A 27,587-nucleotide genomic window follows, 5' to 3' on the forward strand; every position below is an offset into this window, starting at 1 on the left:
GATACAGTGTGGAGGACTTTTTTTAAAAAAAATTATATTTTGGGGGCTTGCTTTTACTTTTTGTCTGAGACAAGATCTCTATACAGAACCCTGACTGTCCAGGAACTCACTATGACCTGACCTAAATTCATGCTGACCTCGAACTCAGAGCACTGCCTGAGTTGTGCACCGTCATGCCCAACTAAACAAATATATTGTTAAGGGGACTGACCAGATGGTTGGCAGGTAAAAGGATCTGCTGTCATATCTGGTGATGTGAGTTCAATTCCCAGAACCCACAGGATGAAGAGAACTGACTCCCTCAAGTTCATACTCATACGCACATGCAAATGAATGCATGCAATTAAAAATTTTAAGTATATATAGTTAAGTGGAGAGGAATAAAGTGAAAGATTATAATCACATAAGCTATATGCAAAATAATAGCACTCCTGTGCTGTGTGATTCTCCTCCTGTGGAAATGTGAACACATGAGGGCACCAAGAACAAGCCAAAGAAAATGCTTCCACTTGAGTCGAATTTAGTGAAACAGTGGGTTTATTGGAGGTATTTACAGGAATGTGGGTAACTCAAAGACAGCTGCATCACAGAAAAGCCTAGGCCACTATGGATGAAACTCACAAAAGTTGTATCCCTGGAGCTCCCTGAAGGACTTGCACATCCAATGGTCCTGGAGTCTTCCTCCTAGCCATGATCCCTGCTTGTATAGCCTGGGGTAGGGGTGGGCCTACAGCTTCCTTGGACTGAAGCTGTAAACTTGGTTCATTTCTGGAGGTTTATGAGACTCGCTCCTCTAGGAAGCAATATTTCAATTCAGAGGAAACTGTACGTGCATATAAAAATAGTTACTAGCGGTAAGAGGTTGGCATTCTTGTAAAGGAGGGATAGAGCACTTGGTGGGAGTTACGGGTTCTCGAATTCTCCATGTCTTGTGTATTTATAATGTTTAAATTGTGTACAAATAGGAACTGGTGAGATGGCTCAGTGACCAAGAGCTACTGCTCTTTGCAGAGAAACTGCATTTGGTTCTCAGCACCCACATAGTTCCAGAAAATCTGATGCCCTCTTCTGACTTTTGTAGGTAACAGGCTACCGCGCTGTAGCTGTCTTCAGACACACCAGAAGAGGGCATCGTATCTCATTACACACACACCACACGTGTACAGGCAAAACAATCATACACAAAAATGTCTAAAAAAAATGTTTAAGCTGTATATAAATAATGGGGTTTGATTTGAAGACACGATACTCATATATAGACCCAGATGTACTTCAACGTGAGGATTAGAACTTGGATTGCCTTAGTCGATGAACCTCTCAGCAGATTTTAAGGCGAACTGATCAAATTTATTGTTCATAGGAGGCAACCTGGCGATAAAGACTAGCCCACCTGAAAAGGCCAACCTCAACCTCCAAGATAGAATCCCCAGCCAAAAGTGAAGGTGTGCGAGAAAGAAAGCACATCGTGCCTGCGCGCAGCGCCCTGCGCCACAGCATCTTGTAGCTCCAAATCGCCAATCAAATGCGTCGCTGGACGCAGGCGCGTTACGCTCTGATGCAGCCAAGATGGCGGCGCCCAGTCGGCTTCCACTGGCCTAACTATTCTGTGCGTCTCCAGCTTCTCTCGGCATGTTCCTTCTCCGGGACTGTGGCCGCTGGGCCGCAGCGTCCCTCGGCAGACGGTTGCCTTTGCGTCGCCTCCGCAGCGACAGCGCGGCACCCTGCAGCCCGCACTTCGACGTGGTAGTTATCGGAGGAGGGCACGCGGGGACCGAGGCGGCCGCCGCCGCTGCTCGTTGTGGCTCGCGGACTCTGCTCCTCACACACCGGGTGGACACAATCGGTGAGGAGCCCGACGGCCTCAGCGGGCCTGAGGCGCAGGGGTGACGCGCGGCAGGGACTCTGCGTCCGGCCGAGCGCGGGCAAGGTTGCGATGGACGAAGAGTGGTGGGTGCCGGGGTGAGAGAGCGGAGGACCGTAAAGCACGTCGCTGGGAAGAGCTTCCCCTTATTCTCACCTCAGAGAAAGCGTGAATTAACATTTTCACACCCGTATGATTAAGCGACCGACGTGGTGCGTTCACCGAGAGCTTGTCAAGCCCTTGAGAAACGCCGCTGCTTGTCGCGTTCTGTATTTCCATTTGGATGTTTTGTGCTGAGACCTGCAGGTCTTAGAGCCTATGCACCTCGTTTTCTTTATCCATTCATCACTTGATGAACATTGGGTTGATCACGTTTCTTGGCTCTGGCAAGTAGGGTTTCATTAAACATAGGAGAACACTTGTCACTTCAAACAAATTTAAATTCTTTTAGATATATACACAGTAGTGCAAAACCTATGTTCCATCAACGCTGTAGGATATGTCTAAAAACATTTCAGGGGCCTACTAATGATTCTCATAAATTAGTCTAATGGAAACAATTCTGACCTGAAACGAAATGATTAGGGCGGTTATTATTGTTGTTTGCTTTTTGAGAGGGTGTGTGTGTGTGTGTGTCTGTCTGTCTGTCTGTCTGTCTGTCTCAGTTCTTGGCTGGTCTGGAATTTTCTGTGTAGACCAAGCTGGCTTGGAAGTCACAGTGATCCATCTGCCTCAGCCTCCTGAGTGCTGGGATTAAAGGTGTATGTACCCCATCATGGATGTCTGACCAAAGTGATTGAGGAATTTGGTACATTATCAAGTATTCCTTGGCTTCAAGGAAGAAAGGTAACTTAAACTTTTAGAAGGTTGAGTCCATAGGAATGCAGAGAACAGGAATTTGAAGGTAGAGGAGTGTGTGTTCTTTTGTTTTTGTAAGTGAGTCTGATTACCTTTACAAACACTCTTTATTAAATAATATTACAAGGTCCTCGTTAATTTACCACGATAGTGTCTGTTCTCTTTAGGTCAGATGTCCTGTAATCCTTCCTTTGGTGGCATTGGAAAGGGGCATTTGATGAGAGAAGTAGATGCCTTGGATGGCCTGTGTTCTCGGTCTGTGACCAGTCTGGTATACATTACAAAGTATTAAACCGGCGTAAGGGCCCTGCTGTATGGGGACTGAGAGCGCAAATTGATCGGAAACTTTATAAACAAAACATGCAGGTGAGCACGGGTGAGACCAGGAGGGATTGTGGGCTTCTCCAGCGGCTCTGTCAACTGGCATTCTCTCTTGACAGAAAGAAATCCTGAGTACACCCTTGCTCACTGTTCAGGAGGGAGCTGTGGAAGATCTAGTTCTTGCAGAGCCAGAGCCTGGATATGGGGGGAAGTCCAGGGTCAGAGGCGTTGTTTTGGGTATGTACTGGCTAATACCAGCAAATCAAACTCTGTGAGAAACTTACTCTAGAGGAGAGTATGTAAGTGTTTTTGCTATTCCAGGAAAGTCTGGTTTTTGATGCCTGGATAAGAAAATTATGTAAATAATCTCTTATCTCTTCATTTTGACCATCATGAATCTCAGCCAAATTCTAGGTTCATTAATACTATTTTAGTGTAAGACTCCAGGGCCATTTGTGTCTTTTATCCAGCTTCTTCTGTCAAATTTGTTCCTATATTTGTTCATTTTCTCTGTGAAGTACACGTGTGTGATTAGAGGGCAACTTTTGAGAGACCATTCCCTGTGCTCAACACGTAGGTATGAGTGATGGAATTCCGGTCTGAGCCATCCCAACCATGCTCCCCAACCCAACACACACTTTAAATATATTTCTCTCCCATACGTCCTGGACTGGCCTCGAACTCACAGTATAGCCAAGAATGACTTTCAGCTTCTGATTCACCTGCCTCTACCTCCTAAGTGCTGGGATTCTAGGCAGGTGCCATCATGTCTAATTTATATAGTGCTAGGGATTGAATTTATATAGTGCTAGGCTTGTATGTTAGGCAAACCCTCTATCAACTAAGCTACATCACCCACCCCTACTTTCCTGTCTTATTTAAGGTTACTATTGCTGAGATGAAACACCATGACGAAAGGCAAGTTGGGGAGGAAAGGATTGATTTAGCTTAATATCCTGAATCACAGTCCACTGAAGGAAGCCAAAACAGGAGTTTAAACTGAGCCAGAACCTGGAAGCAGGAGCTGATGCCGAGAGCACAGAGGAGTGCTGCTTACTGGCTGGCTCTGCTTGCTCTCTTACAGAACCCAGGACCACCAGCCCAGGCGTGGCCCCACCCACAATGGGCTGGGCGCTGGGCCCTCCCACATTAATAGCTAATTTAAAAAATGTTCTACAGACTTGGCCACAGCCCAGTCTTATGGAGGCGGTTTCCAAATTGGGGTTCTGGCCTCTCAGAATACTCTCGCCAGTGTTAGGTTGTCATAACAATTAGGCAGCATTGTTCCTCAGCCTCAGTTTTTCTGCTTCTCTAATTTCTGACTAATTTCTTCTCTTCCCTCTGTCACTTACCATTCTTCCAGCTACTCTCTAGCATTCAGAAAGAAATTAAACTTTTTTTTTTTTTTTTTGAGTCAGGTCTTCTTGTGTAATCAAGGCTGGCCCCAAATTCACACAAATCCACCTGCTTCTAATTCCCAGCTGCTGGGATTAAAGGTGTGCACCACACATGGCCCGTTTTATACATTTTTAAAATTCTTTTAGGTTTCGGACAATTTCAGAAGGGAGAAGGAATCATGTCATGTTTAGCTGAAATTCTAAAATCAGTTAGTTTTTGAACGACTCACTAAGTGAGCATTCCTGTGTGATTTTCCAAGTTGGTGATGATTCATCATGGTTCCCCTGCCATACTTCATAGATTCTTGAGATTCATGCCATCTAGAGTGTTTCTGCAGATTTAGGTATGTACACATATGTGTAGTGATTAGAGGTCAGAATTCGGTGTCTTCTACACTTATTTATTTTTCTGCTTATTTTTTTTTTTTTTTTTTTTGGTTCTTTTTTTTGAGACTGGGACCCGAACCCAGGGCCTTTTACTTCCTAGGTAAGGCTCTACCGGAGCTAAATCCCCAGCCCTTTTCTGCTTATTTTTTACACTACTGGGGACATGTCTGGCACACTCACAGAAGTCAGAGAACAGCAAGTAGGAGACATTTCGCTCCTTCCACCTTGTGGGTTTCGGGGACCAAAGGCAGGTCACCAGGCTTCTTAGCAAGTTCCTTTTTGTCTAATGAGCCATGTCACAAGGCTCGCAAGTGGCTTACCAGTCTGGCTGCTCTGTCTCCGTCTTTCCAGTCACAGGCGCTGAGCACTGTGGCCTACACATAAGTTTCCTATTCATTTGAAGTTCTTTGTCTTGAGAGCCAGATAAGGAGGTGTTGATAAAGGCACAAGCTTTCATTATAAGCTGGGTGCTTTTAGGGATGTAATGTGTAGAGTGGTAACTGTCGTTGATAATAGAATGTTGCACCCTGAGGTTTTTTTTTTTTTTTTTTTTCAAAAATATTTTTTTAAAGATTTATTCATTTATTATATATAAGTACACTGTAGCTGTCTTCAGATACACCAGAAGAGGGCATCGGATCTCTTTACAGATGGTTGTGAGCCACCATGTGGTTGCTGGGAATTAAACTCAGGACCTCTGGAAGAGCAGTTGGGTGCTCTTAACCACTGAGCCATCTCTCCAGCCCCTTTTTTTTCAAAAATATTTTTTTAAACCCTGAGGTTTTTCTAAGTAGGATTATGGGGCTCATTATACGAGGTGGACCTATAACCCCATGATAGTCATCATAAATATGTACTGTTTTTGTTTACTAATACTTTAATAACTAATTTATATTGAAATTGTATTTTATTGCTGGGCAGTGGTGGTGCAATCCTTTAATCTCAGCGCTCAGGAAGCAGAGGCAGGTGGATCTTTGTGAGCTCCAGAATAGCCATAGCCACAGCTCTACATAGAGAGATCCTATCTAAAAGAAAGAAAGAAAGAAAGAAAGAAAGAAAGAAAGAAAGAAAGAAAGAAAGAAAACACATATACATACATACTTATTGATGAAAAGTAAATTTGTTCATGCTTCAATAAAGTTTTTAAAAATAACTACAAAAATTTTCAAATTTCTAGAGACAGGAAGTTTTTCTGTAATTTTTTTTTTGCAGGGGCAGGGAGGTTGGTTTTTTTGTTTTTGTTGTTTGTTTGTTGAGACAAGGTTTCTCTGTATAGCCCTGGCTGTTCTAGAACTCACTCTGTAAATCAGGCTGGCCTTAAACTCATAGACATTCACCTGCTTCTCCCTCCCAAGCACTGGGACTAAAGGTGTGTATCAGCACGGCCTGGCTCTGAAGTTCTTTCTTTTTTCTTTTTTTCTTTTTTTTTTTTTCTTTTTTTCGGAGCTGGGGACCAAACCCAGGGCCTTGTGCTTGCTAGGCAAGCGCTCTACCACTGAGCTAAATCCCCAACCCCCTGAAGTTCTGATATAAAGTACTTACATTCTATTTTCTTCTGTAGAATTGTTTGTTGTTCATTTAAATACATACAAAACCATTTTGAAACAATGAGAAAAATATTTCACTGGTTTTTTTCTTACTCATTTAGCTGATGGAAGTACAATTCATGCAGAGAGTGTAATCCTGACTACTGGGACCTTTCTGAGAGGCACGGTCATCATTGGATTGGAGGTGCATCCTGCAGGACGTTTGGGGGATCAGCCCTCTATAGGGTTGGCTCAGACTCTGGAGAAATTGGGGTTTATGGTAGGAAGACTAAAGACTGGGACTCCACCCCGACTTGCCAAAGAGTCCATTAATTTCAGCATTCTACACGAGCACACAGCAGATAACCCACCCATCCCATTCAGCTTTCTCAGTGACAGTGTGTGGATCAAGGTAAGACAATTAGGAAAGCCTAGTTTGATGGCTGATGCTAGCTTCTCACGGCAGAACATACTCTGTCTGTCTTTCTCCTCTCTTTGCTGTCCTTTTAAATTTTTGCTTTGTTTTTATTTATGGATCTGTTAGCTAAGTTAGCAGTTGGGTCTTTTCGTATATGTTCTTACATTTTATTGCTTTATATAAATTACTTTACTGCCTTAGTTACTTTTCTATTGCTAAGATAAGACACTGTGACCAAGGCAACTTACAGAAGGAACAGTTTGTTGGGAGCTCACAGGTCCACAGGGTGAGTCCATGACTATCATGGTAGGGAACATGGCAGCAGGCATGGCGCTGACTGGAGCAAAGGTTAGAGCGTAAATCTTTTTTTTTCCCGGAGCTGAGGACCGAACCCAGGGCCTTGCACTTGCTAGGCAAGCGCTCTACCACTGAGCTAAATCCCCAACCCCAGTGTGTAGCCCAAGCTGGCCTCGAACTCGTAATCCTCCTGCCTCTGCCTCCTTCAGCAAATCCTACCAGCGTGCGCCACCACAACCAGCTTATTAATTTTTTTTTCTTTTTTTCGGAGCTGGGGACCGAACCCAGGGCCTTGCGCTTGCTAGGCAAGCGCTCTACCGCTGAGCTAAATCCCCAACCCCTAATTTTTATTTATGAGTACAGTGTAGCTGTTTTGAGATGCACCAGAAGAGGGCATCAGACCTCATTACAGATGGTTGTGAGCCACCATGTGGTTGCTGGGAATTGATCTCAGGACCTCAGGAAGAGCAGTCAGTGCTCTTAACTGCCCCTTAAATCTTTATCTAACAAACCTGCAGGGGGGAGGGGGAGGGGAGTTGAGCAAGCAAGCTAATTGGAAATGTCTCTAGTCCTTTGAAACGTCTAAGCCTATGCTTAGTGACACACCCCCTCCAACAAAGCCATTCTTCCTAATCTTTCTAAAACAGTTCCACCAACTAGGGACTCATATAGGAGCCATTATCCATTTAAAAAGCCACATAAAAAGCCTTTTTGAAACTATTTCAGATTTACAGAGTAGAAGAGCAGACTGGGGGTGGGGTGCTATTTAGCTCAGCAGGCAGCACCTGCTGCTAAGCCTGAAGACCTGGATTCAGTCCCCGGGACCCATGTGGTGGAACTCCCAAGAGTTGTTCTCTGGCCTCCAAACACATGCTGTGGCATGTATGGATGCACACATATATACATATAAGCCCTTGTATAAAAATGTAACAAAAAACTGCAAGGTTACTATGACAAAATCCTTTTTAATCAAAAAATTTAAGATTTTATTTTTATTTTATGTATATCAGTTTCCCCTGAAAGTATGTTTGAAGTCACACAGTGAGAGTATTTTACCACTGCCTCATAAAGTGTGTATATAAGTGCACATTTATTGCCTAGTACAGTAAAATGCCCATTTCTCTTTTTTTTCTTTTTTTCTTTTTTTTTTTTTTTTTTTTTTTTCCAGAGCTGGGGACCAACCCAGGGCCTTGCGCTAGGCAAGAACTCTACCACTGAGCTAAATCCCCAACCCCGCCCATTTCTCGTTATGGAACATTTGGTATTAAGTTGCATAGATTGTGAGCCTTCTCTAAATAATTCAATCTGAACCTCAACTAAACACAGATGTCCTGTAATACAGATGCAGTGCAGTGTTGAAAGTTGAGGACTGTCATACTGATCCAATGCTGTTATCTAATAGGAAGTCCCTAGCCAGAGTCTACTGATTCCCTGGTGTCACCCCAAGTCACCCCATCCCAACCTAGGTCTGTATTTGCATTTGTTTTCACGTTTATTTGTAAATTTATTTCTGTGTTTGTTTGCACGTGGTACACGCTTGTGGAAGTCAGACAGCAGCTTTCAGGGATCAGTTCTGTCCTTCTACACATGTATCCTAGAGACTAGTCAGGTCAGGTTTGGCAGCAGGTGAGCCTAGGGCTTTCACATATGAGATGAGTACTGAGTCACTGAGATGCACTCCCCATCCTGTCCTTTAAACAGAAGAAGTAAGTAGAGGGTATGTTTAGAATGAAGGATTAAGGGCTGGAGATATGCCGTACTAAAACATCAAATTTTTTTTCTTTTTTTGATGTTTTCAAGGGAGTGTTTTTCTGTGTAGTTCTGGTTGTCCTGAAACTCTAGACCAGGCTGGCCTCAAACTCAGAGATCTATCTACCTCTGTCTCCTGAGTACTGGGATTAAAGTCATGGCCACCACTGTGCAGCTGGTTCTCTGATTCTCTAAGGGATGGTTCAAGCTATTGGCTTAAAACTGTTAAGTAGTATATTTCAGTTAGCATAGGCCACCACCACCTGGCTAAACATCATTTCATAATGTTATCTGATGCTCAGATTTTCCCAACTTTCCTCAAACATACTTACTTCTATTTGTATGTATGTGTGTTTTCTCCCCCCTACCCCTTGGCTTCTCTCTCCCACTCCCTCACCTATGTCCTATGACTTGCTAGTGGTGGACAACTGGTGGGAGTTGTCTCCCTCTCTGTGGAAACTCGAGAGTGTCCTGCATCATCCCTTGGATGTGTTTCTTGCAGTAGATTTATTTTAAATACTTTAAGATTGACCAAGAGAGAAGTGCCCACATTACACTAGAGGCTGTTTTACATCTGTTGCCCCTGTCCCCAGTATTTACATATAGAAGAAGTTAAGTCATTTCCCCCCAGAACCTCCTGTATCCTAGATTTATCTGATTATTGCCTGTACCTTGTTTTCCCAGAAACTGATAATTAGACTCAGAAACTTCTTTTTTTTTTTGGTTCTTTTTTTTCGGAGCTGGGGACCGAACCCAGGGCCTTGCGCTTCCTAGGCAAGCACTCTACCACTGAGCTAAATCCCCAACCCCATGAAACTTCTTATATTTAGGGCCATCTGTGGGGCTATATGTTTGTTTCTGGCAGGAACATTTAATTATGTACACCCTTGCTGTGTGTTAGAGTAAGTCAGTATCGTGTAGGATTTATTTGAATGAGAGGCAATTCAGTAAGGAAAGGAGCAAGATGATGCTCTGTGCTGCCCGTGGTGGCCCACGTGCAGTCACAGCAGTCAGGAGCCAGGCAAGAGAACCAGAGCTTAGGATAGCCTCTCTCCAGAGTTCAAGGCCAGCTAGGCTGCTAGGGACCCAGTCTCAAACAGCGGCTGGGGGAAGTCTGCAGTGTGACTATCTGCTTGCCGTCTTCTAGCCGGAAGATCAGCTGCCATGTTACTTGACTCACACCAACCCCAGAGTGGATGAGCTCGTCCTTGAGAACCTTCACCTGAATAGCCATGTTAAAGAAACTACCAGAGGGCCCCGGTAAGGACAGAAGTGAGTGCTTAATCACGTTAAGGAATGAGGGAAACTTTTTCTGTCATCAAATTTACTTTAAATTTCAACATCTTATTCTAGATACTGTCCCTCTATTGAATCAAAGGTTTTACGTTTTCCAAACCGTCTGCATCAGGTTTGGTTGGAACCTGAAGGAATGGATTCTGATCTCATCTACCCACAAGGGTTGTCTGTTACACTGCCAGCCGAGTTACAGGAGAAAATGATAACATGCATCAGAGGCTTGGAGAAAGCCAAAATGGTCCATCCAGGTAAAGAGGGTCCAGATGCCCGTCAGTATAAGCAGTGAGGAGGTCTTGGCTACTTCCATTGTTGCTTAACACTCCATAAAGTAGCCCAAGCTGGCCTGGGGTATAATCCTGGCACTTGGGAAGCTAAAACAGGAAGCTATCTGCAAGTTTGAGGCGCGTGTGGCTACATAGCAAGACCCTGAGTCAACATATGTAAAATAGATGTAGCCCAGCATCTGTCCGTCTGATGTACTTTGAATTCCCTCCTTGAGCCAAGTGCAGCTGTTTTGACTCACCTTGTGCTCTTATTCTTGGTCAGGCTACGGTGTTCAGTACGATTATTTAGATCCCCGTCAGATCAGTCCTTCCCTCGAGACGCATTTGGTTCAGCGGTTGTTCTTTGCTGGACAAATAAATGGAACCACAGGCTACGAGGAAGCTGCAGCTCAGGTGAGATTTGTTTTACTTAAGACTGGGTCTCTCTCTCTATGTAGTCTTGGCTGTCAAGCTCACCATGTAAACTAGGCCCACTTGAAACTCTCAGAGATCTACCTGCCTCTGCCTCCCAAGTGCTAGGATTAAAAGCATAAGCCACCATTTCCACCCAGTTCCAGGGAAGAGTTTATTCAGATGCTACTCTAAACAAAAAGACCATTTTATTAGTGTTTATTTCTTATTGTCTGTTGTATTTATTATACAGATCTTAGATACAACAATATTTCAGACTAAGTGGAGATAGTTGTTGTATATAACATACTTGTTTTGTTTTGAAATAGGGCCTTGATATGTAGCCCAGACTCATCTTTTATTTTGTTTGTTTTTTCAGATAGGGACTCATATAGCCAAGGCTGACTTTGAAAATTCAGTCCCACTTTCACCTTCCTACTACTGAGATCAAAAGCATGCACCACCACTCCCAGCTCAAACTGCTGATCTTTCTGCTTCACCTCCCTAGGACTAGAATTGCAAGCATGTGTGCCATGTTGCCCATCTTGTGGGAGATGATTTTGAAAGAACTTACAGCTAGTTTCTGAATCCCTAGATATGCTAGCATGTTGTGAAAATATGGAATTGCTTCTAAAGTATGAAAAAGACAGATTCTTTGAAGATATCTGAAAATTATCATACTGTTAATACTATTCTGGCATTCTGTGTTGTGCGTGTGCATTTGTGCATGTTGAGGTCAGAAAAGCATTAGATAGTTGCTTTTCTCAAGTGTTCCTCACCTTATTTTATTTTATATGTATGGGTGTTATGTCTACATGTTTATCTGTGTACCACATGTGTGCCTAGTGCTTATGGAGGTCAGAACATGGCCTTAGATCCCCTGGAACTAGAGATGCAGATGGTTATGAGCCACCATATGGATGCTAGGGATTAAATCAAAAGCAGCCACTCTTTCCCACTTTCAGAACCAGTTCTCTAGCTGCCTTCCTTTTCAGTACATATGGAGTATGGGGTGTGGTATGAGCACATGAATGTGCTATAACTCCCTAGAGCTGGAGTTATAGGTGACTGTGAGGTACCCGGCACGAGTGCAGCAAACTGACCTTGGGTCCTCTGCCAGAGCAGTACCCATGCTTACCTCTTGAACCAGCCCTCTACCTTATACTTCAAGACAGACTCTCTCATTGGAGTTTATCAGTTAAGCTAAACTGCCTAACCAGTGAGTTTCAGTGGCCCGTCTCTCCTCTGCTGAGAGTACAGGTTTGTACCACGATGCTCAGCTTTTCATGGGGGTGTTAGGGATCGAATTTAGGTCTTTATGACTTTGAGGTAGGCATCTTATGAACTCACTCTAACCTCCCATAGTCTTTACCACTGTCTTGGTTGGTCACTGTTCCATTGCTATGAAGAGACACCATGACCACAGCAACCCTTATAAAAGAAAGCATTTAATTGGAGCTTGCTTGCAGTTTCCGATGCTTAATCCATTGTCATGTTGGCAAACAGGCAGACATGGTGCTGGAGAAGGAGCTCAGACTAGATTTATAGGCAGCAGGAAGAGAGAGAGAGAGAAAGAGAAAGAGAGACTGGGCCTGCCTTTGGCTTTTGAAACGTCAAAGCCCCCAGTGATACAACTACTCCAACAAGGCCACACCTCTTAATCCTTCTCAAGTAGTTCCACTCTGATGACTAAACATTCAAATATATGAGACTCTGAGGACCCCACTACACAATGATAAATTATATCATTTGTTTGTACAGCTAGAGAACTCGTACAAGTGAGTTTGCAAAATTTAACGCCTCTCAACCCCAATCCATGGAGGAATGAATCATACATAGCACTAGCACGCTACCATGTTCTGTTTCTGAGTGTAGATCACATTTACCTCTCTTAAATTCCTTATGAACCTACTTTCATCCTACTGGATGCGTTTGTTCTTGGTTTTTGTTTTTTTAAGACAGGATTTTCCTGTGTAGCCCTGGCTATCCTGGAATCACTTACCAGGCTGACTTAGAATTCAGAGATCCACCTGCTTCTGCCTCCTGAGCGCTGGGACTAAAGGTTTGCGCCACCACTGCCTAGCTCTTCCTCCCGGTGTGGGTTTTTCCTAGGTAGTGTGCTGAGTAGGATAGCTATTTCTAGTTCATAATGGCCTCTTAAACATTTCAGTCCTCTTCTAGGGGGTGATAGCTGGAATCAATGCCAGTCTGAGAGTCAGTCGAAAACCACCCTTTGTTGTGAGCCGCACAGAAGGCTATATAGGAGTCTTGATTGATGACCTCACCACCCTGGGCACCAGCGAGCCGTACCGAATGTTCACTAGCAGGGTAGAGTTCCGTCTGTCACTGCGCCCAGATAATGCTGACACCCGGCTCACGTTCCGAGGTAACTACTGAGTCTGGTGATGCATTTCACTGCTTTGGTACGTCAATGGTTTTTGTAGTTTTGAGGCAGGATCTCTTACAGTGTAGTCATCTTCTTGACCACACCTGTCAGGTAGAAGTTGGCTACTACACCAGGCTTGGGAAGTAGGTGTGTCCATGTGTATCCTGGCCAGCCTTGCACTCACTGCGTGCATCTTCCCTACCTTCCTCTAAGCAGAGCGTTACAGGTGTGCGCTGCCACGCCCCGTGCCCTGCTGTTCTTCTAAAATGCCTTTCTCCCTCCTCATTTCTTAGCCCATGAGGATGCTGGCTGTGTGTCCCCACAGCGGTATGAAAGAGCTTTGTGGATGAAGTCATCTTTAGAAGAAGGTATTTCTGTGCTGAAATCCATTAAGTTTTCAAGCTCCAAGTGGAAAAAGTTAATTCCACAAGCTCCTATAAGTATTAATAGAAGCCTTCCTGTCAGGTATGATTGTCAATGTGGACTTTTCTTAGTCTTTGCAGAAAAATGAGCTATCATAGAGACATCGTATATAGGCCCCTACTTAGACATTTTAAATGAATACAGCGCTTAGCTTTTCATCTCACACACACACACACACACACACACACACACACACACACACACACACACACACACACACGAGAGCCATGTTAGACATGAATGTTGGCAGTTAGGACGTGGGGACAGGATCAGAAGTGCTATAGCTATATAACAAAGTGAGGTCTAAACTGAGCTCTGTAAGACCCTGTCTTGAAAAATAAATTTAAGAGAAAATAAAATGTATATGGCAGAGCACATAGCTTGGTGTAGAATGCATGCTGAGCGCGAGTGAGGCTTGGAAGGCTCTGCCTCCAAGTGCGGGGGAGTAGCATGTACCACCATAGCTAGCAAATAAATCTTAATAAATGTATTTATGTTTGATTATAAAGCGTGCGTGTGGGTGGGTGGGTGTTGCCTACAAGTATGTACATATACCATATCCACATCATGCCTGGAGCCCAGGGAACCAGAAGAGGGTGTCAGATCCCATGGAACTACAGTTACAGATGGCTTTGAACTGTCCTGTGGGTGCTGGGAAGCAGACCCAGGTCCTCTGGAGTAGCAGCCAGTGTCCTTAACCCCTGAGCCATCTCTTTAGCTCCATTCTTAATTTTTTGTGTATGTACAGTTTCTTTGTGATTTCCATTGAGTTTCCTCAGATTTAGAGGCTTCAAACCAAAAGAAATACAAGTTTTCTTTGCTAGGCTTGAAAATTGTAGTCCCAGCTAATATTATGTGCTACAGCAAGGAAAACTTTTTAAAAAAACATAGTATTATAAATCCTTTTTTTTCAGTGTTATATATTCTAAATTTTTGTTTATATCGGTTTTTTGAAGGATCATGCCGCATTTTGTTTCCCTCGGTTTAGTTTTATGTGGCCTCTGAGTCTAAAGGACACTCTTAGAAAACACTCTTGTTCCAGAAACAAGGGAGGGGTGTGTGTGCGCATGCGTGCCTTCACGCCAGCCTTATGTTAGCTGAAGTAGCCTGGGATGAGCCTGGCCAACTCAAGTGCTGGGCATAAAGTTCTGAGGACCTTGGGTATATGGAATGTGTGTGTTTTACCACTGATTCTGTTTTTATCCCCATTTGGAGAACAAACAGACAAACAGTGTGATGTAGATAGGAGAGGGAACCACAGGGCACAGCCAGTAGTCCTCTGGACTTCAGGGGACACTGCACGTCATGATGGCTCGGTGGTCTCCTCTTGCGAGACCTGTTTTCCGGAATGGCTCTTACAGACGTCGTGTTGTTCTCGGTTTTCTGTTGTGTCCTAATTAGTCTCATTTGGGGGTGGTGTGGCCCAGACTTGCTCCATGGCTGACAATTACCTTATGCTCTGTCCTCTGCCTCCAACCTTTCACGGCAGAAGGGCAGGCAGGCTCCGAGAAGCCTCTCTTTTAAGGGCACTGATGCTAGTGGCTGGCTTTGCCTCTTAATAATGGTACTTGGGTTATCAGGACCCAACATAGATATTTGGGGACACCAACATTTTCACTACTGCAGTCAATATTTTTGTTTACTGGCTCTATTAATCAGTTTTATGTTATAATAAAATACCCAAGGCTGTGTATTTTATTTTTTAAAAAGAGTGTTTGTCTGGCTACCAACTCAGAGGCAGCTTCCTCTCTTTGACCTTTGCTGAGGGTGTTATAGCCAGTCGCTTCACAGCAGCAGGAGTACAGATGAGTTTTAAAATAGCCCATATGGGACTCGAGAGCTCTCTCTTCAGCTAAGAGCATGTGCTGCTCTGTAGAGACCATATAGAAGTACAGGAAGCCGGAAATCTAGGTGTCAAGCTTGTTCTTCTGACAAGAGCCCCCTGTGAGCACTGACTTTGTAACAGCAGCATAACCTCTTTTGAAGAACAGAGACCTAGTCCTTTACCTTAAAGTGTGGGCCTCAACAGTATGACATTAGAGACTGTACTTCCCGAACATAAGCCTTTGAGGGACACAACGGATATCTGAACCCTAGCATATAAAGGATGAGTCCTTTATAGGACTCTAGAGGACAGTGGAGGGCAACAACCTCATAAAGCCTTAACAACGCCATAGTTATGGTGATAAGGAGTCACAATCAGTGCGATGCTCACCCTAGTATGGATGGGGCATTTTGAGGCAGAGTTTCATGTAACTCAGGCTGGCTTTGCATTCCCGGTGCTCCTGCCTCTTCCTCTCAAACGCTAGGGTCACAAGCATGCATTAGCAGGCCCAGAGAGAATCAGTTATTTATTCTTATATAACCGTCTTTGCAGATGTTCCACTTTTTATTATTTCATTATTTTATTTTGAGACAAGTTCTCTCTATATAGCCCTGACTGGTTATACAGACCAGGCTGGTCTTGAATTCACAGAGGTCCTTCCACCTCTGCCTCTTAAGCAGTAGGACTAAAGGTGTGTGCCACAACACCTGGCCAGATGCTACTCCATTTGCTCACTATACTTAGAAACCCTTGAGAGTCCCTTGTAGTCTAATGTTTAGTATGCTCCCGGGAATTGTGTTCTGAGTTTGGTTTACAGGACATGGATCCTTAGGTTGATAATGCTTTTTACACTGCAGTGCCCTGGATGTCCTTAAGTATGAAGAAGTGGACTTGGAGTCACTAGCCAGTGTGGTTCCCGAGCCCCTGAAGAAGTATACTGCATGTAGAGAGCTCGCCAGAAGACTGAAAATCGAAGGTAAGGGGAGTTGTTTTCCTCAGGTGGTGTCACTCCGTTCTCCACATGTGCAGACTGTGGATGAGCAGTGTCTGCTGAGCAACGTGACGGACAATGCCTGAGGTAATGTAGGCTCTGCACTTTCATAGGTTTGTCCTCAGCAGAAAGCTAAACAGTGAAGAGTGCAGAACAGGGGGATATGGGAATGGTGGGAAAGCTGTATGCTGTTTATACAGGAAAAGACTCCTCCTTGGGGAGCAGCTGGGTGGTGAGAATGGTGCATTCTGCCCACAGTTGGTGTTTCCTTCAGTTCCACAGAGATAGCACCTAAAACCGTGCTTTGGCTGTGTATAGGCCATTCCCTGTGTAATTTATAAAAGGGTAGCAACAAAGAGAAACCTACCAGAAATTCTAAAATCATTTCCCCAAACGACCCAGGACTAAAGAATTCAACTAAGAAAATAACCCAGATGGAACTGGAAAGATGGTTCAGTGGCTAAAAGCCTGTGCTGGTCTTCCAGAGGGTCAGGGTTCAGTTCCCAACAACCACATCCGGTGCTTCACAACCACCTGTAACTGCAGCTCTAGGGGATCCAAGTCCCTGGCCTTCACAGGCTCCTACAGTTATATAACAACACACGAACTGGACACACACACACACACACACACACACACACACACACACACAGACACACACACACACACACACACACACACCCACACACACACACACACACCGATGCACACACACCACACACACACTGCACACACACATCACACCACCACACACACACACACACACACACACACACACACACACACACACACACACACACACACACACACACACACACGCATGCACACACACACATGCACACACACACACACACGCATGCACACACACACACACACACACACACACACACACACACACACACACACACACACACACACACACACACACACACGCCAGTGTAATATTAAATAAACCAATCATGCTGATGCTGGCTATGCTCTAGTAACGTGGTTGCCACTGTCTTCCCTGTTCCCTGTAGTTCACCAGCCTCCGAACCACTCCCTATCTTTCCATCCATCTGCCCCCTGTTGTTGGCTGTCACAAATCCCTATAACCCAGTAAAATCAAAACTCTAGAGGCTTGTAATTTATCAGTCAGATTTATATCAGTAAATTCTCAACCCACAAAACACCCACACAACGAACTCAGAGCCAATTGATATTGATACGAGCTGTCCACCTAGATTGGACAAACTGTCCTATATTATTCTATGCCTTCTAAGATAGTCATAGCTTCCCGTGGCTATTCAAAGTCACGTGGATCAGGTTTGTCCCCTCCTTCCTCCATCTTCTCTGTCTGTCTGTCTTCTCTGTCCCTATCTGTCCTGTCTCTAAAATTCTCAGCGCACCTTCCTTTTCCACTGCCCAATCACAGGCTCTGGCCTTACCTTGTGTCTGCCCTCACCTGCATATAGACAGCAGTCTGCACACACACATACACACACACACACACACACACACACACACACGCATGCACACACATACAAGTTCAAAATAACTTGGGAAATCTTAAAACGCAAGTCACCCAGTACAGATGACAACATATAGGAAGGATTCAGACTTATCTCACCATTACGATTTCTTTATTGAATACTTTAGATATCAGGGTGTAGCACTGGAAACAACTGCTTAGGTGACATATTTTAGACTTGGTGTGCAGCTTTACTTCGTTCAGTAAATATTAGGTTCCAGTTAGTATAGTCCAAAAGCATTTATCATTAACCTGTTCGTAGGAAATAATTCAGCCATTAGCTGTTCCTTGCTGGGGAGGTGGAGGGTGCTGCGATTGGGACGTAAAGTAAATTAATTAATGAGAAAAAGGCTAGTGCTTATACAAGTTCTAGCAACCACCTGAGATTTAAAAGAAACCACATGGGGTTAAAGTACAATATATAGGGGTGATTTTCAAGTTGCTACTTGAATCTCCCCAACCTGACAGACTTATTTTATTTTTATGTACATTATGGTTGTGTCTGCCTGTGCATGCACATGGATGCAGGTGTCATGGAGGGCAGAAGGTATCTGGTCCTCTACAGTTACAGATTCAGACTTCTGTTGTGAGGAGCTGCCTGACATGCGTGAAACACAAAAGCAGCATGTGCTCACCTTTTTCCTTGGGTTTTGAGGGAAGGTTTCTCTGTATAGCCCTGGCTGGGACTCACTCTGTGTACAGGCTGGCCTCAAACTGGAGCAAATGTTCTTACCCACTCTCCAGTGGTTTTTGTGGGGATTTTTTGTTGTTGGGGGGGGTTGTTTTGTTTTTGTTTTTAAAGATTTATTTTATTTATGAGTACACTGTAGCTGTCTTCAGACACACCAGAAGAGGGCATCAGATCCCATTTCAGATGGTTGTGAGTCACCATGTGGTTGCTGGGAATTGAACTCAGGACCTCTCGAAGAACAGTCAGTGCTCTTAACTGCTGAGCCATCTCTCCAGCCCTGTTTTTGCTTTTTTAAAGACAAGAGCTGATGTAGCCCAGGCTACCCCCAAACTCTTAAGCAGCTAAGGATGACCATTAACTTTAAGCCCTTTTGCCTTTTACCTTCTGCGTGCTGGGATTGCAGGTGTATGCCATCATACCTGGTTTTGTGCAGTGCTGGAATGTGATGATTGATATCGCTCATCATCTTGACAGCATTGAGAGGCACAGGGATTTAGGACCGAAATCATGCCAGATAAGTCCCCTGCCCACTGTGCTATGTGCCAGTCAGCCCCTAGACAAGTTTCTTTGGTTCTTTTTTTTTTTTTTTTTTTTTTTTTTTTTTTTTTTGGAGCTGGGGACCCGAACCCAGGGCCTTAATGCTTCCTAGGCAAGCGCTCTACCGCTGAGCTAAATCCCCAACCCCCTAGACAAGTTTCTTAAAGGCAAAGCTCAATGTTACGTTTTATTATCTTTCTTATTTTGCAATTTATATTTGAGAGATGAAATAAATATGCCCTTGGCCATATGCAAGGTCTCAGCCTCCCTGTTAGTATCATAGTCACTCTCTCATTACTGTGACAAGAAGAGTGGGTCTATGTGTGCAGAGGCCAGAGTACCACCCGGAGTTGGGTCATTGGGATGAGTGGGTTTGCCTCATGGCTGGTAGAGACAAAGTCCATCCTGGTGGGAAGGGCATGGTGGTGGGAGCATCTTCCTGTGGTCTGCTGAAAATGAGGTGGTTAGTCTCAGTTCATGAGGTGGTTAGTCTCAGTTCATGAGGTGGTTAGTCTCAGTTCATGCACAGGCGGGAGGCAAATGCCAGCGCTTGTTCCCTCTCCTTTCATGAAGTCTGAGCCTGACCTGGGAATGGTGCCATCTCTTCGTTCTTTACTTAAACCATTTTGGAAACATCCTGACAGACATACTCAAATTACCACAATGCCTTTAAATCTTGTCAAATCAATAGTCAGTATTAACCATCGAATCCCATTATACCCTGGGGCCTCTTTCATGAATCATAAAATTGCGCCAGATACGGTGAAGCATTCCAATGTAATTCTAGCACTTGGGAGGCTGAACTGTATGAAACTCAGTTTTAAAGAAACAAAACCTTTGCACTTAGCCAGGTGTGGTAGCACATGCCTGTAATTCCAGCACTTGGGAGGCAGAGGCAGGTGACTCTCTGTGAGTATAAGGCCAGCCTGGTCTACATCCTGAGTTCCAGGAGAGCCAGGGTTTCTTAGCGAGACCCTGTCTAAAAAAAGCTCTGCACTATAGCTTGTTGTGTTGATGCACTGCCTTACGCCTGCTCAGAACTGCCTTGTTCGGGGTAGATCTTAGCATTTGGCCAGTCTTACTGTTCAGTTGTTGGGGAAGCAACACCATGGCCAAGGCACCTCTTTTAAAAAAAAAAAACATTTAACTGGGGGCTTGTTCCCAGCTTTAGAGGATTAGTCTGTGGTCACCATGGCAGGAGGCAGACAAGCATGGCTGGAGCAGCTGCTGGAAGCTGCATCCTGATCCTGCAGCGGTCATGGAGAGATTCGCCGGGCCTGGCGTGGGTTCAGGCCGCACACTCTCTCCAACAAGGCCACACCTCCTAATCTTTCCAAAGATGCACTCACTGGGCACCAGATATTCAAATATATGAGCCTATGGGAGCCATTGTCATTCAAGCCACCACATGGCCTAAAGTGTGTGTCAGAGTACATGTTGGAGTGCGCTCATTCCATGGCCCTTGCATGACAACTTGCAGTGGTCAGTTCTCTCCTTCCACTGTAGGTTCTGAGTAGTGGGTTCAGGTGTGGCAGCAGTTCCTGTACACTGAATCATTTTGCATACCCATCCCCCTTTTTTTGAAATGGGTCTGATATAGTCCAGGCTGATCTGAAACTTGTTGTTTATAGGATAGCCTTGACTAGCTATCACTCAGTTAGCACACTCAGCAGGAACCTATCCAAACTGCATGTAGTGCATGATGGGTGCCAGGTAAAGGGGTCATGAGCCACACCTTTAATCCTAGCCCTCAGGAGACGGGTGCAGGGGGATCTCTGTGAGTTTGAGGCCAGTCCGGTCTACAGAGAGTTCCAGGAAGCTGGGGCTACACAGAGAAACCCTGTCTCAATGAAAAGGAAGGGAGAGCGGGAAAGGAGGAGGGAGGGAGAAAAAAAGAATTTATCTTTTGTTGAACAAGGTGGAGGGCTTCAATTTAGATTTTTTTTTTTTTAAGATTTATTCATTTATTATATATAAGTACACTGTAGCTGTCTTCAGACACACCAGAAGAGGGCATCGGATCTCTTTACAGATGGTTGTGAGCCACCATGTGGTTGCTGGGAATTGAACTCAGGACCTCTGGAAGAGTAGTCGGGTGCTCTTAACTGCTGAGCCATCTCTCCAGCCCCCAATTTAGATTTTTTTTTAAAGGTTGTTTTGTTGTTGTTGTTGTTGTTGTTGTTGTTGTTGTTGTTTTTGGTTTTTTGGTTTTTTTTTTTTACCTTTTAATTATGTTAGAGGCAGTAGCACAGGGTGTACATGAGTACCAGTACCTGAGGAACTGAGAAGAGGGAATTGGATCCCATGGGACTGGAGTTAATGGTCGTTGTGAGCCAACTGACATGGGTGCTAGAAACCAAACTCAGTTCCTCTGAAAGAGTACTGTGGACTCTTAAACCCTGAGTCTTCTCTCCAGCCCCTCAGCTCATATTTTAAGGTCAGTTTTGCTGAGCCTGCTCTCACAGGCTTGTCCCTCCTTGGGAATTTGAGGTGTGGGTGTGTAAAAGGTCTACCTGTCCAGCTCAGTAAGACAGTGCCTAAAACCTATAAAGGGGCTGGGATATAACTCGGGAGTAACGGTAAATGGTGCCTTCTTGCTTCCCACTCACAATACCTGGAATGTCCTGAGCTTCATTACTAATACTACCACACAAATTTGTTTTTTTAAAGTTTGGCTTTAATTGTCTAAGAATAGAATCCTTGACAAAATAATTGCCAAGCTCTCTTCATAACATTACTTCTTAATAAATATCTTATCCAAATTGCATAAGTTATATTTACCAACTAAGCAAGCCCATTTCTAAAAATTAGGGCTTTGGGAGGGGTGCATGGCTGCCTTGGGGTATAGTTACTTGTCTGGCCTGTATATTAATTAATTAATAAATATCTGGGGGTTGGGGATTTAGCTCAGTGGTAGAGCGCTTGCCTAGGAAGCGCAAGGCCCTGGGTTCGGTCCCCAGCTCTGAAAAAAAGAATCAAAAAATAAATAAATAAATAAATATCTGGGACCACCTTAAAATACACACGTGCACATACAGCTACACATAAAAATAACTTAGAGAAACATTTTCTTGGAGAAACAGCCCACCTTTAGGACTTAACATTTAATGTTACAAATAGGATTTGCACAGACAGGAAAGTCAGCATCAGCTGGGCATGGTGGCAGACCCTGTAGTGACACTCTTTGCAGTGTAGGCTGGGTAACAGTAAGTAGTTTAAGGTCATCCTTGGCTGTATAATTCATCTGCACGATCTTTAGTTTCCTTTTCCTCAAAAAGGAAAGGTCATCCTAGGATGTTCAGGGTCATCCTCACTATGTGGCAACTTTGAGGCTAGCCTGGGCTATATGAGATTCTGTTTCAAAACAAACAAAAAAAAAGACTATCTACTTCAGGTGTCTCAAAGTGTTGGGCTGAATGAGATGATGTATGCAGAAGCTATTAGTAAATAGTAAAGGTTATACAAATATAGGTTATTAGTATAATACATGTATCATAATATAATCCTAATTTTATTCACCAGCCACTTATGAGTCAGTATTGTTGTATCAACTACAAGAAATAAAGGAAGTTCAGCAAGATGAAGCTTTGCAACTTCCACAAGATCTAGATTATCTAACAATCAAGGATGTGTCATTGTCCCAGGAAGTTCGAGAGAAGCTACACTTGAGTCGCCCACAGACGGTAAGCACACAAGCAGTGGGAAGAAGCAAGCGCTAAGCAAAGCCAAAAAGGGCCAGGGCTTTAGCTGTCAGTAAGAGCTAATGCTGTGGTCCTGAGCACTTGCTGCTCTTGCAAAGGGCCTGGGTTTGGTTCCCAGCCATCCACATGGTGGCTCACAACCATCCATGATTCCAGTTTCAGGCATTTTTTTTCCATCTTTATTAACTTGAGTATTTCTTATTTACATTTCAATTGTTATTCCCTTTCCCAGTTTCCAGGCAAACATCCCCTAACCCCTCCCCCTCCCCTTCTATGTGGTTGTTCCCCCCCCATCCTCCCCCCATTACCGCCCTCTCCCCAACAATTCAGTTCACTGGGGATTCAGTCTTGGCAGGACCAAGGGCTTCCCCTTCCACTGGTGCCCTTACTAGGCTATTCATTGCTACCTATGAGGTTGGAGCCCAGGGTCAGTCCATGTATAGTCTTTGGGTAGTGGCTTAGTCCCTGGAAGCTCTGGTTGCTTGGCATTGTTGTTCATATGGGGTCTTAAGCACCTTCAAGCTCTTCCAGACCTTTATCTGATTCCTTCAATGGGGGTCCTATTCTCAGTTCAGTGGTTTGCTGCTGGCATCGCCTATGTATTTGCCATATTCTGGCTGTGTCTCTCAGGAGAGATCTACATCCCATTCCTGTTGGCCTGCACTTCTTTGCTTCATCCATCTTATCTAGTTTGGTGGCTGTATATGTATGGGCCACATGTGGGGCAGGCTCTGAATGGGTGTTCCTTCAGCCTCTGTTCTAAACTTTGTCTCTCTATTCCTCCCAAGGGTATTCTTGTTCCCCTTTTAAAGAAGGAGTGAAGCATTCGCATTTTGGTCATCCTTCTTGAGTTTCACGTGTTCTGTGCATCTAGGGTAATTCGAGCATTTGGGCTAATAACCACTTATCAATGAGTGCATACCATGTGTGTTCTTCTATGATTGGGTTAGCTCACTCAGGATGATATTTTCCAGTTCCATCCATTTGCCTATGAATTTCGTAAAGGGCACTACATGTGAATGGTGAGCATACAGACCTGTGGGCAAAGCCCTCATGTACATAAAATAAATCTAAAATATTCTTTAAAAGAAAAAAGGAAAGAGAGAAACAGCTTATTTTTTTTCCATAGGATAGATGTTGGTCTTTCTTTGTAAGAGATGAGAAAGCTGAGCTTAGGTGAAATAACTAGAAATTAAGAATTGATTTGCCACAGAAATGGTATCTTTGGGGGTGGGGACTGTTGATTGATTTGCTGGAGAGGTGGCTCAGTGGTTAAGAGCACTGGCTGCTCTTCCACAGGTCCTGGGCTCCTACCACGTAGTGGCTTAGAACAATCTGTAAGTCTAGTTCCAAGGGATCCAAATCCCTCTTCTGTCCTTGGTGAGCACCAGGAACACACCATGGTACAGACTAACATGAGGACAAAATACTTCTACATATAAATAATAAAACAATGATGATGGTGATGATGATGACAGTGACGATTATGATTATGAAATGGGTTTCCTCTCAAGTTATCTTCTCACATACACACCGGTATGCACGCACGCACAAGCAACAACTAAATAAATAAATAAATAAATAAAATTTAAAAAGGATTTAGTTTGATTGCAATTATTCTCTAATTCCAGCCAACCATGTCCTAAAGCATTAGTGTGTGTGTGTGTGTGTGTGTGTGTGTGTGTGTGTGTGTGTGTGTACATATGACATAATTATTTTAGGTTAAACTAGACTACATTTTAGTGGTTTCAAATCATTCCCTAGATCCCTCTCCGGATTCCGTTTGTAAGCTTCTAGGAGAGGAAGAGAGCCAGAATTCTTCACCCCATGATTTAGTCTTAACTGTGTGTGTGTTCACATGTTCTTTTCCTTCCTCCTATTGGGTCGCCACTGAGGCAAAGCGGTCTAACATAACATTTGTATTTAAAAAAAAGATAGTCTCATCCTCTCTCCCCCTCTCTCTCTCTCTCCCTCTCTCTCTCTCTCTCTCTCTCTCTCTCTCTCTCTCTCTCTCCCTCTCTCTCTCTCTCTCTCTCCCCCTCTCCCCTCCTCTCCTCTCCCTCTCCTCCCTCTCCCTCTCCCTCCTCTCTCTCTCTCTCTCTCTCTCTCTCTCTCTCTCTCTCTCTCCCTCTCCCCTCTCTCCTCTCTCTCCCTCTTCCTCCCTCCCTCCCCTCCCTCCTCTCTCATTAAATTACAAGCTAGAGGTGGGACTTCGTATTCTCCTCACCCGCTCCTGGATGGGACTTTGTCTGGCTTGAACTGAGCAGGTCTTGTCTGTTGTGTTTTGAAACAGTTTTCTAAGTCATCCTCTCTTAGCTTCTTCTGTCCTCTCTTCCTCACAGATCCCTGAGATTTGAGGGGCTGAGCACTCCAAAGTCACATAGTTTCCACATGTTGACAGTTGTGAGTCTGTGTTCATTGCCATCTCTACCATATATTTTCAAGAAAGAAAGGGAGGGAGGGAGGAAGGGAAAGATTTTTTTTTTGTTTTCTGTGTATGAGTGTTTTGCTTGCTCCACATGTGTGCCCAGTGCCCGTAGAGGTCAGAAGAGGGCGTCAGATTCCCTGGAACCCGAGCTGTGGTTGTGCGCCAGCCGCCCCGTGGATGCTGGAGTTGAACTCTGATCCTCTGAAGCAGCAGCAAGTGCTGCTAATGACTGGGCCATCGCTTCAGCTCTCCCACAGATTTTCTTAAGGGAAAGAAAAAGATATTGTAGCATTATGGGAAGGGGAAGGTAGGTTAAGAGTCTTTGTAGCCCAGGCTGGCCTTGAGATCTTTCTGCCTCAGTCTTCCCAGTGCTAGGAGACAGGTGTGTGGCGACCTGGAAGTAGCCGCCTTTGCTGAGAAGTGGTTTCCCTTTGTGACCAAGCTGGTCTCCAGTCTGTAGTCCTTCTGCCATGATGCCGTCTCAGTGCTGCGATGACATGCATGCCCAGTTTTCTTGTGATCTAGCCGAGCAGTGGGAACACACACCTTTCATCCAGTCTTACACACAGCTAAGGAGACAGGTGGAGTTCTTTGAGGCCAGCCTGGTCTATAGAGCTAGGTCCAGAACAGCCAGGACTACACAGAGAAACCAGCATACAGAAACAACAATATGATCTTACACACACCATTCTAGAACTTGCGAGCTGAAGACACAGCCATGTCTCATTTCCCTTGTCCTCTTTACAAACTTATTTTTAATGACATCAGATTTGTTATGAGTATGAGTGTTTTACCCTCATGTATGTATCGGCACATGTGCATGCCCCGTGCTTATGAAAAACAGAAAAAGAGGGCATTGGATTCTCAGGAACTGGAGTTCCAGATGCTGTGGGCTGCCATATGGGTGCTGGGAACTGAACCTGCATCCTCTGTGAGAGAAGCACTTGAGTACCGAGCCGTCTCTCCAGCCCTCAGGTGATTTTTAGTAGCTGCCGGTGATGACATCTGCCTGTTGGCCTAACTGCTTACGTGGGAGACTGAAATGAAGGAGGATCTCTTTAGCCCAAGAGTTCAAAAGTAACCTGGTCAGTGTAGTCTGACCCAACTCAGAATCCAACTGGTTACAGCCTGTCCTATACAGAGGTCAGGGCAGGGGACATCTGATTTGACATGGCTCATTTTGGTTCTTTTGTCATCTTAATTCCTAGATTGGAGCTGCTAGTCGTATTCCTGGAGTGACACCAGCTGCCATCATCAATCTGCTCAGATTTGTGAGGAACACTCAGCAGAGACAGACAGCAGTGATGGAGCACCAGACCAATCAGTGCTTATGACGCAAAGGAACTGGGAGACAGAATTCTAACTTCCATTGCATAGGGGACTTGCATAGAGCCATGATTCTCACCCTTCATAATGCTGCCACCCTTTAACACAGTTCCTTGTGTTGTGGTGAGCTGAAAACACAAAATTATTTCATTGCTACTTCATACTTTGGCGCTGTTATGAATCATAATGTAAATATCTGATATCGGATCCCTGTGGGGATCTCAACCCATGGGAGATCCATTGGCTTAGAGAATATGAATAGGAAATAAAATGATACCTGTGAAAATGCTGTTGGGAGGTGATTTTACGTTTGTCCTTGTAGGACAGACAAAGGTTAGTGGAAAACAATGTGTAACTCTCTCTGGGGCTCATATTTCTATAAATCATACAGCGTTCATCATAGTTAAGCAAAACTAAACCTGAGACAGTGTGGTGGAATTGACTTATAATCCCCCATCACTTAAGAGACTGAAGTGGGAGCACTAGGAGTTCAGAATCAACATGGCTGTACAGTGAGGCCTGGTCTTGGGGGAACGGAGCCACTTACAGAGCCTGCATTCCTCCTCCTGCCTACCTTCGTCAGTGACTCAGAAGAACTCTCCCGTCTTCTGTTTTTCTGGATACTGGTGAAAACAAACAGGGGCATGCTTCCCTGACACTCTGGGCCTTCCCTCATTCTCTGAAGCCCCTCCGTTTGTGCCTACTTACTTTTTTAACTAAATGGTGTTCTTTTTCTCTTTTTCTTCTCCGGCTCCCTCTTTGTGGCAGCTGAAGAGATTTACAGCATGCCTGCCCTGTTGTTTTTCTGTTAAACTCTAGTAAAATTGTACTTGAGCTTTAGAAACAGAAACTACTCAGAGAGATGGCCCACGGGCTTGCTACATTTGCCGAGGACCTGAGTTCTACTCCCAGCTGATGCCTGTAACTTGCTCAAAGGGTCTGATGCCCTCTTCTGGCCTCCACTAGTAGTAGCAAGACCTCCTTT

At 44.4% G+C, this 27,587-nt stretch overlaps 1 protein-coding gene across 1 annotated transcript; it reads left to right on the forward strand.

Moving 5' to 3' along the window:
* Nucleotides 1–1,244: 1,244 nt before the first annotated feature.
* Mto1 (mitochondrial tRNA translation optimization 1) lies at nucleotides 1,245–26,891 on the forward strand. The gene is given in 13 exon segments (XM_032909998.1): nucleotides 1,245–1,843; nucleotides 2,887–2,973; nucleotides 2,976–3,085; nucleotides 3,160–3,277; nucleotides 6,473–6,762; nucleotides 9,962–10,074; nucleotides 10,168–10,358; nucleotides 10,657–10,787; nucleotides 12,966–13,170; nucleotides 13,464–13,635; nucleotides 16,276–16,394; nucleotides 22,670–22,830; nucleotides 26,485–26,891. Coding segments are annotated over 13 exon segments (2,037 nt in total). The 5' UTR covers nucleotides 1,245–1,629; the 3' UTR covers nucleotides 26,611–26,891.
* The last annotated feature ends 696 nt before the right edge of the window (nucleotides 26,892–27,587 follow it).

Source organism: Rattus rattus, chromosome 8, assembly GCF_011064425.1.
Source record: "Rattus rattus isolate New Zealand chromosome 8, Rrattus_CSIRO_v1, whole genome shotgun sequence".
Lineage (NCBI taxonomy): Eukaryota > Metazoa > Chordata > Mammalia > Rodentia > Muridae > Rattus > Rattus rattus.